Raw genomic sequence first — 10,479 nt, 5'->3', positions numbered from 1 at the left:
CTAGGCGTGTTCCTAAAGTGTAGTTGCGCTTATTTTGGTCTTGTTTGTAAACGGTTGTTGTTTATTTGGCCTTGTTTCTAAATCTAAAGTGTTCCGGTAGTTGCTTATTTTGGGCTTGTTTCCTAATGCTGTTTAATTAAACCAGTGCTTTGCAAAAATTTTCATGTCAAGGACCCTCATAAATAAATATGTATTTGTCTGCAGACCCACATCTGAAAATATGTTATGCCAGGGACAAAAATATTCCACAATTACATTGTATTGTATTTAATTAAAAATAACAGATCTACAAGCTCACGAGCTTGTAGATCTGCTATTTTCAAATAGCCTAGACTCTTTTGGCGTGTTTTCCATACAGAACCTGGTTGCTTGTTTCTCTTCCAATTCCAAAACCTGGCAACACTGCAGAAGAAGAAGAGCTGGAAAGGTCGAACCAACCAACCAACCCAAGTATCTTCTATACTACACTGAATGACGTTTACTACAAGCTGTCATATGCCAGAAGAAACGTGCTCCACACGAGAACATGCACAGCTCGCCGTTATTATGTGACAGCAACGTTACCGGAATGTTAAGGTTGTTTTCTTCTACTGGGCTCTCTTCTTCTTCAACACAGCTAACCTTTTTTAGCTAGCTAATATAAATAAACTGAACCATGAGCTCCACCTCCTCTGCTGCTCCAGAGGCCCCAGGGGGTCCGCCACCCCTCCGGTCCCCCCCGGACAAGGTGTCCCCGGCCGGGCACATCGTGCAGGTTCTCGGCCATGTGCGTCTGGAGAGCCTGGCCGCGGGTCTCAGTGGAGGAGTGGTGTCAACCATGCTGCTGCACCCTCTGGATCTGGTCAAACTCAGATTTGCTGGTAGGTGGAAAGTCACGTTATTAATTATGGCTGGCCTGGCAGGTTGTGTCATGTCATTTCGACTATGCATACTTGTTTGTCTTGTTTCTGTTCTTATTTGATCGTAGTTATAAGGAGTTGTTTATTATCATGCCATATAGCTTCCCTGTATGTTGTAATAACACAACCCAGTTGTTAACCCGCATTGATCTGACCTCAGATCACCTGCCATGTGCACTAGTCTAATACAGGGGTTTTCAACTGATTGTGAACGAGGGACCATGCACCACCCTGACTTAGAATCAACCTGGAGAGACCACTAGTGTGTTGGGTGGGTGGGTGGGGAAATGGGCTATGAGTGCTTTTGTGTCACTTGCTATGCAATGCATAGCCATGGACTACTAAATTACCTAATAATGACTCAACCAGACAATCTGGTGCACTTCCTCCATTAACTTGTCAGTAAACAAGTAAGACGCCTGATAAAGCGTTTAGGGCGAGGACCTCGTGTGCACTGGCCATATGGAGCGTGTCTTGAGTATACAGGGTTTGATGAGGTCAGATCAACATATGGAATGTCAGAACAGGTCAGTTCCATATATAGAGATCTAAGGGTGGCAGCGGAGGCAGTGTCTTGAGTGTACAGGGTTTGATGAGGGCCCAGGTAGGTCCGTGCCTTCATTTCCGGGCCTGTTGAGAACTCTAGTTTTCGCTGGTTGCCGGGAGCGGCTGCACAAATAACTTTGGGGTAGGCCCGTCTAGAGTTTAAATGGACAGGTATCATAATGGAATGTCAGAACAGGTTCTGACATATATCTATATACTAATATTGATGACATCAGGGATCTCCATATATGGGCTTAATTGCGACAGCAGGTCGCATTTGCTATGATCCCTGATTTACTATCATCCTTGCTGATGTCACGTGATGTCACGAGACCTGGCCACCATATATGAGGGCTTTCCCCATTTATGGGGATTTTGAGTGATAGACTGACTGACTGACTGACGGGAAATACATGATTCCATAGTTAACTGCGACCTTCCGTCGCAATGACTACATGGATGGTCATCATAGGTCACCATGTCATTCAGTTCACGGTTTCTCAACTAGTGGAAAGAAAAAATTAAAAATCAACAAATCCTACATCACTAAATGTATTGTCACAGACCACCTGTTGAAAACCCCTGGTGACAGTAGTCTAGTGCAGTGGTTCTCAAAGTAGAATCTGGGGATCCCCAAGGGCCCTTGAAGATATCATTTAAAAAAAGAATGTGGGGAAATGTGAAACCTTTAATAGAGAAATCTTGCATCTGGTCTCGGGCACAACACCTTTTCAAACATGGTTCTGTGGCCAAATACATATTTATTTGGGGGTTCTGGGAAAATGTTTGAAAGCCACAGGTTTACTTAGTTTACACAATGTCAGGATGAGGCAGCTTTGAACCTGAAATTAATGACGTTATGCTTCTCAATCTCTTTTCATGAAGTAAGCGACGGGCTGGAACTGAGACCCAAATATAATGGCATCTGGCACTGTATGAAGAGCGTCTGGCAACTGGAGGGCATGAGAGGACTCTACCAAGGAGTCACCCCCAACATCTGGGGTGCTGGAGCGTCATGGGGACTCTACTTCTTCTTGTACGTATATGCTCAATGGCCGACCGTGCCACATTTTCTAAAGTGTTAGTCATTCCGTTGAACTTGTCTATTGTTGCTGTCGAGCAGAAACCTGCTATATCCATATTCAAACCTTTTTGTGTTTGTTTTTTTTGTAAATTAATGTCCTACTTGACTGCAGCGTCACACAAGAGCATCGCTTCATGTCAAGATTTGAGCTTGTAGATCTGCAACTTTTTGTTATTTTTTAAATTGAATCCTGAAAAGTAACTGTTTTTTACATATGAGGTTTCCACCTGACAGAGACGTTATCTGGCACTTACTGATAGATTTAAGGTTTTTTTTACTACTGACCTTGGCCTACAGTACCATCTGGTGTGGTCACTGGGGGATATTGCATCATACTCCTTTGCGAGTTTAAAACCCCACCAACAAATACACTAGTTACGTTACTGACTACACACAATGCCATGGATTCGAACCCAGGTCTTGGGAAGGGATACTGAAGGTAAACATTTGAACCACAAGCCCTAGTGGCGTTGCCTATGGGCCTATTCCCTGTGCCACATGGCAACAGGGAATTCAGCCTTTACCCACTAACTATTTCCCCCTTGACCAGGGGGCCAGGGGCCATATTACACTTTTGGTGTTCAGGCAGAGGCTTTGAGGCACTCTGCTACACTCACCCACCTTTGACCTCCCCCACCAGGAAACCCGATCCAGGTCATGACACCAATGCAACGCCTCTGTTTCTCATGCACGGGGAACTCGGAACTCTAGGAAGATACACTAAAGCCAAACATCTTAACCACTAGCCTATAGGGCAATTTCCCCTTGGCCCGGGAGAGATATTAGGCTCGGCCTCGGAGCCACTCTGATATAACTGTGCAGTAAAGTTTTATCTATTCCGGGATCGGCAGTTGGGTGACTTTCTCCATCTGTTATGTGAAACATTGTGCCTGCATGTATTTGTCACCTTGTCTTATCTTCCCATGTTCTCCCCTCCCTCCCAAAGCTACAATGCTATCAAAGCATACATATCAGAAGGACGCCAAACGGAACTGAGTGCGACGGAGCACCTGGTGTCAGCAGCTCAATCAGGTTAGTACTGCCTTCATTCAGACACAGCAGCCTCACTGACACACTGACTGCAATCAATACAGAGGCCACAGACAGATAACGCACTACTGTCATACCTCCTGTGTTTATTTGGACCTCGCACTTTTCATTTCCTGCATACCCAATCAAGTTAGGGTTTTCAATAAGTGCACAGAAGCATAATTACTAGTAATCACCGGTGAAGGCATAATTCATTCGGTGTGATCAGAGTTTGACAAAAAATCTTTCACAAATTGTTGACCGTTTCCCTTTTCAAAGTCATACTGTGTAACGTTTCCAATTTAGCTACTTTTGCTATAATCTTTCACTGTTATAATTACAAAGCTACAAAAAAGTTGAGCTGGTTTCAGCTTCAGCTACAAAGATACAAAGCTACAAATACGGCGTGTGGCTTTGCATCTTTGTATCTATCTGCCCGTGTAAACGCACCATAGGCTCCATAGCATGGCCTGAGGTCAGTAGAGATAATATTTGTATCATACAGACTACAGAGAACTTTTTATATTGGAGATCTAACCCCGCTTTGCTCTCTCCCTCTGCAGGTATGCTGACCCTCACCTTAACCAACCCAATCTGGGTAACGAAGACCCGCCTGGTGCTTCAGTACAGCTCTGACCCGTCCACCAAACAGTACAAGGGCATGTGTGATGCTCTCGTCAAGATCTACCGACACGAGGGAGTGGCTGGTCTCTACAGGGTGAGGTTACCATGGGCCTGTAACATATTATAGTACATAGGCCTGTCACATTGATTACGTCATCGCCTTTTAATATCACGATTATTTGAGATAATCGCAATTATTTGTGCATAATCGTGAAATTGAAAAATGGCCATACATTTTCAAACATAGCAGAAATAGCAGATCTACGAGCTTACTTACGACACTTTAATTTCATATAGCATTGAGTCGATGCTGAAGTGTTATTATAGTCATGATTAAGGTTTCTTTTTTTAAATGATTAGTGTTAAGAGTCATGTTTCAGATTTAAAGAAAGCATAATGTTATAGTAACATGCCTTACACTTGCCTGGTTTGTTGGTTGGTTGGTTATTACTTATTTTGAATGATAATACCATTATGAATTTCCACTAGAGGGCACTAAGTCCCCACAGAATATGCATTTATTTATTTATTTTGAAGATCTATCCTCTAGGGAAAACAGCTATATTGTGTTGATGATGCATGCTGCACATGGAGGTGTGTTTAAACAATATTGGATCATTTTGCATAGCAAGGTGTGTTGGTGATACATTTTTGCTTGTCGGTCCCCCAAAAATGTGATTTCCTAACCTTGGTTAACTTCCAGGCGGCTAGAATTAAACTGTACTCAACTGTATGTGCTAGGACTTGTCGGAAAGCTTTTATTTGTTTTTATAGCTTTTCCAACTATGGACAGTTTACACTGGGATGTGTGTCTTTTCTTTCCTTGTTGGGGAAACTAATCCAACTGCATATAATCTTGGCCTTTAACCATACTTTCATGGTTTTATTTTTGGAAGCAAGTCATCCAGTACTTTATTAACTCAAGTACAAATGTGACGGTACATATTCATGTTAAAGGGGTATGTTGCAGTTCCATTATGACTAAACAGTATATACATTCATGTTTAAAGGGCTATAGGGGGCACGGTGGCACAGTCGGTAGTGTTGCCGTCTCACAGCTAGAAGGTCCTGGGTTCGATTCCCGCTGGGGACTCTGTGGGCGCTGGGGGCGTGCTCTCTCCTCTCTCCTCACGTCATCAGTGCCCATACCCGAGGCGGGGTTGGCGAAAGGGCCTTTCTGTGTGGAGTTTGCATGTTCTCCCCGTGTCCCCTAGGGTAGGTAACCCTCACAAAGAACATGCACTAATCCTTGGTCTCTAAACTGCCTCCCCCTGGCCGGTGGGGGCGCCTGATGGAGGGGAAAAGAACTGGTCGGAATAACGTGTTCCTTCCACGCGCTACGTCCGGCCGGGGAAACTCCCGTCTGTCAGGTGAAAAGAAGCAGCTTGGACTCCTCATGCATAGAAGGAAGCATGAGGTCAGTCCGCTGCCCTCCCCCCCAGGTTGGCAGAGGAAGTGTAGCACCTAGGATTACATTAGATACTTGACACTGGTTGAAAAAAATGGGTTGATAAATCGTGGGATGAAAATAAAAAGTTTAAAGTGCTATGTTCCATTATGACTAACAGTATACATTCATGTGTTAAGGGCTATGTTCCATTATGACTAACAGTATACATTCATGTGTTAAGGGCTATGTTCCATTATGACTAACAGTATACATTCATGTGTTCAGGGCTATGTTCCATTATGACTAACAGTATACATTCATGTGTTCAGGGCTATGTTCCATTATGACTAACAGTATACATTCATGTTTAAAGGGCTATGTTCCATTATGACTAACAGTATACATTAATGTGTTCAGGGCTATGTTCCATTATGACTAACAGTATACATTCATGTTTAAAGGGCTATGTTCCTGGTCTGTTTGGAACCTCTCACGGAGCACTGCAGTTCATGGCCTACGAGGAGCTGAAGAGAGGATACAACAAATACAACAGCATGCCTTCAGACAAGAAGCTAGTGAGTCATTAACCGCACAGCCCACTAAACGTCTGGAGCTGTGTTCCAGCCCCAAATAGAACTCGAGGCCGAGGGCTTGTTAAATCTTCAAATTAATAAGAACGAGCCCACAATTGATACCTAGCAGTTGGTTCAAAGAAAATTAGTTTTCCATATCCTGCATTGCTCACTACTTAACAATTCAGTACTCTCTTCCATCTCTCTCTCTCTTTTTTCCTCTTGCTACGCTCACTTCCATTGACAGACTCCACTGGAATATATCTCGATGGCAGCATTGTCCAAAATCTTTGCGGTGTCCACCACATACCCATACCAGGTGGTGCGCGCACGTCTGCAGGACCAGCACAATACATATAATGGGGCCATCGATGTCATCAGAAGGACGTGGAGGTACGTAACACAATCTATGCCAATGTCGGGATCTCTCGTATATAGCGCTTGTGCCAGATTACGAGAATCTCGTCATTCTTTGATTTCTATTAATCCAGAATTAATACTATTATATTTACCGTATTTTAGGCGTTTTTCTCTGAATTGAGGCTCAGATTTAGGTTATATGAGGTGAAGGACGATGTTAGGAGCTCACTAAAAAATCTGCGCGACCTCGCAGTAAGCCTATTATCGCTTCTGATGCTAGCGAAGGGGACCCACTGTGGCTCGAAAATGTCCGATTACTATTTCCGGTTCACAGGGTCTTCGTGGCCTTTTTCGTGCATTCTGTTGGCACTGGCGACCACAGCGCCGGCCGGAGTCAATGGTGGCATGTAATCGGGTTAATATTTCTTGCTATCCAAACATAATGGTAAATCACCCAATCATTTTGGGGCGATGGAGAATCAAAAAAAGAAAGCTTTGTTGTCACTAGCAAAATAATTACATTGTATTTGTTTGTAGTGTGTGGTTGATTAACACAATGAGGGCCGCCTGCTGGACGAAGCTGGTATGGCGCTGGGGTGCCGTGGATTTCTGGCCATTCTACTGTGATGGCTTCCATCTTGAATGCTATAGTATTAGCGTTAATGCTACCGAGCTAAAATGAGGTCCATACTACAGTAGCTCTAGCAAACGCCAATGTTCCCATCGCACTCACCGGATAATCAGAAAAGACCTCCGAACATCGCCGATCAACACCACGGGCAGTGCTTTAGTTACCTAGAAAAAAGCCTGCAAAGACGTGGCCTAAAACAGGAGCCAGTGTGGTTGAGACAGTCAAAACAAAGGGTGTGGGAGGGGCCCTAGCAACCGTGCATAGCAACCAGAGCGATTCAAAGAATGAAACAAAGCGAGGCAATGTTACAGCAATATTAAACGCCTTATGACGAGCGTGCTCGTCACGTCATGTGTAATCAGCGCATGGCGCAAAATTAATTGATCATGACGACTCCGTATACCTGTCCTACGTATTTAATGGGTTAATGTTTCTTTCCAGGAATGAGGGTGCCAGAGGATTCTACAAAGGTGTGGTCCCCAACGTTATCCGTGTTACTCCAGCCTGTTGTATCACGTTTGTAGTATATGAGAACGTATCGCGCTTCCTGATGGGCCAGTCCAAATGAGGACAACGGACAAACCATGGGACAGTGGCAGGGACACTCCAGTCTATGGGGTGTTGCCATGGGACAGTGGCAGGGACACTCCAGTCTATGGGGTGTTACCATGGGACAGTGGCAGGGACACTCCGGTCTATGGGGTGTTACCATGGGACAGTGGCAGGGACACTCCGGTCTATGGGGTGTTACCATGGGACAGTGGCAGGGACACTCCAGTCTATGGGATGTTGTGGCAAAGATACAGAGAATGCAAGCAGTCTGTTAGTTTGCTAAGTTTGCACTTAAGGACACACAATGTTGTGGAAGGCAATGATCAAAACTGTCATCTGAGAGATGAAGATGTGATCAGTGCCAACAGCAACTTAAAGACATTTCTCTGAATTGTGGGTTCTCAGTGAAAAATGTATAGAAAAATATATGGTGTGGGGTACTCCACTGCAGACTGGCACTGCACATAAGACCGCTGTTTCTGCCATGGATGCATTGCAAACCGTTCCGTTTTAAGCAGAGGCGTAATTTCCCAAGAAAACTAGAGGGTGGTAAGAAAAAAAGCTACTACTTACCTATATAAAAAATCTACAGTACACATCGCGTCACATCGCAAACTTTCGCAAAGCGCTATTTTCTTTTTTAAGAATCACATTTTAGGGAACAGTTCGCCTATGATGAAAATTGTTGTATGGTTGTCTTTCTGTGTGTCACATGAAAGGAAGGGCGTGCATTGAGATGCACTCCGCGATGAGCTAAGTCTGATTCATCTGCAAAAAAGAAAATATGCATGAAAGAGACAGATTTGTGGTTAAATATGAACGCTAACACCAAATGATGCCCCTGGTTCTAGGGAAGAAACCTGTATTTAACATTGATCCTGTTGTGAGGATAGTGAATATTTATAGGGGGAACTTGAGGCAGAAAGTGTCCCTGGGTTTCTTGAAGTGGAGGCTGTGTCTGCGCTAGTGACCAAAGCCACAGGGTTCATGGAGTGTCTCGACTCGAACCCCACACAAACTAAAAATAGCACCATGTTTTGTGACCGTTTAAATTCGAGGCATTGTGGTCAACGACCTAATTACATTGCCCTTTTGAGTGCTTATTTTGATGGGGCTCAATCAGACTGGTAGTTTAATGTCTGTTGCATCATGTTCAGTTCAAGTGATTCAAGCATTTGTACTCTCATATAGAGCCCCTGTACTTAATGCCTAGATAAGAGTTCTCAGCGCATGTGTGGAAGCAGCTTCACTTACTGTACACTGCGCTGGAAAATCTAGTGCTGTGGTTCTCAAATCTTTTAATTGCAAGGACCCCCATAACTGAGTTGAAGGGACCATTTGGAACCCCCTCTAGGAACCCCGACGGTCCCTGAACCCCACTTTGAGAACCATTGGCCTAGTGAGCTTTTAAACAGTGTTAATTTTGTCAGCTAAAACTATGACGAAAAGTGTTTGTCGACTACCTTTTTACACCGACAAAAACTAAGCTAAGACTAAATATATTGAAAATTTTAATAAAAACTAGACTAAAATGTTAGAGAGGGACTACTAGTGGAGAAGAGATTCCGGTGAACAAAAAGTGTAAAACCAGGCATTACGATGCCATCAAGGCCATTTGTGTTGACAAAATCAACTGTAGATTTAGTCACTAAAGTCTTATGATATTTAGTCGACTAAACTAGACATTTTAGATTTTTATTCAAAACACTGACTAAAACTAAATCAAAATTTGCTGTCAAAATGAACATGGCTCTTAACACAGCACATTTGGTGATAGGATTCATGTTAAATATTGGTGACATGCATAATGTTCGTTATGTTACCTTACTTGTGATAAAATATATATAGGCTTAAGCCTTAAGCCACAATACTATGATACATGTGGTCGTTTATTTGTACTCAGGGTTATCGCTTGCATGTGTGAGTTAATTATTTTTGTCTTTATTTATCTTCTGTTGTGTTTGAACCACACTGTAGATAGGGCTTAATATCAAGGTCCATTGATTTCTGCATTTTAGGAAAGAAGAAAGATCTTAGTAAATTAATATGTGTGAAGATATTTTGTAAACTAAGTGTTCTATGTCACAGTCAATTGTAATCACATGATAGAAACGCTGTTTAGTTTAAAAAATACTTCTTGTTCCCCAGCTCTGTCTGCTTTTGTTGTTTGACATAACAGTAAAGACATTACATGCCATGCTTTTAGTTTCTATTTTTGCAAGTGCATACAAGCGCAAAATGTAAAGGGTTTCATTGAATGCAAACGTCTGCAGCGACTGACGAAGAGACATAAAGATGACTTTATTAATGCATACAAACATCTCTCCAGCCTGTCGGCATTGTCAAACTCGTGTCGCAATGAAATGGCATTATGTATCTTGGTCTTATATTACTCATATCAGTGGTGGACAGTAACTACAGTACATTTAGAAATAGCTGCTAGATCACGACGCATCGCACAGCGACACGTGAGCTTGTGCATCTGCTGCTAGTTTTGAACATTTCTTTTTCTTTTGTTTTACATTTTGGGGACATTTTCAAGATTTCAATACAGTAAAAACTTGATATTAAAAATATGAAAATGTACTTCATAATTTGTACTTTTTTATATTCCTTGAGTATTTGTCCACCACTGCTCAATGCTCATCATATGATGACAACACACATTTTCTGTAATTTGGCACCAGTTAACTAAAAAGGGTATAATCTAGCAGTTTGGCAGCTCTCTGGCTACCAAACTGCCTTTCATTTCAACGAGAATGAAAACACAATTTTAGCAAAGTTTGACATTT

The 10,479-nt window shown here is 42.8% G+C and overlaps 1 protein-coding gene across 1 annotated transcript; it reads left to right on the top strand.

Moving 5' to 3' along the window:
- The first annotated feature begins 380 nt into the window (after positions 1-380).
- Positions 381-10,198, top strand: LOC306925527 (solute carrier family 25 member 32-like). Its single transcript, XM_079504398.1, has 7 exons — positions 381-860; positions 2,331-2,481; positions 3,476-3,561; positions 4,122-4,276; positions 6,034-6,147; positions 6,392-6,537; positions 7,577-10,198. Exons 1-7 carry the CDS (start codon positions 656-658, stop codon positions 7,701-7,703), a joined length of 984 nt encoding a protein of 327 aa, XP_079360524.1. The 5' UTR covers positions 381-655; the 3' UTR covers positions 7,704-10,198.
- Positions 10,199-10,479: the final 281 nt, after the last annotated feature.

This window comes from Electrona antarctica (assembly GCF_951216825.1).
Source record: "Electrona antarctica genome assembly, chromosome: 6".
NCBI classification, from domain to species: domain Eukaryota; kingdom Metazoa; phylum Chordata; class Actinopteri; order Myctophiformes; family Myctophidae; genus Electrona; species Electrona antarctica.
The sequence above is the reverse complement of the archived record's forward strand: the minus strand, read 5'-3'. Positions and strand labels throughout refer to the sequence as shown.

Excerpts from the sequence above, each read along its gene's own strand:
- LOC306925527 (XM_079504398.1), top strand. The coding sequence starts at position 656 with ATGAGCTCCACCTCCTCTGCTGCTCCAGAGGCCCCAGGGGGTCCGCCA. Across the intron at positions 2,482-3,475 it reads TGGGGACTCTACTTCTTCTT|CTACAATGCTATCAAAGCAT; the intron begins GTACGTATATGC and ends TCCCTCCCAAAG. Across the intron at positions 4,277-6,033 it reads GAGTGGCTGGTCTCTACAGG|GGCTATGTTCCTGGTCTGTT; the intron begins GTGAGGTTACCA and ends TCATGTTTAAAG.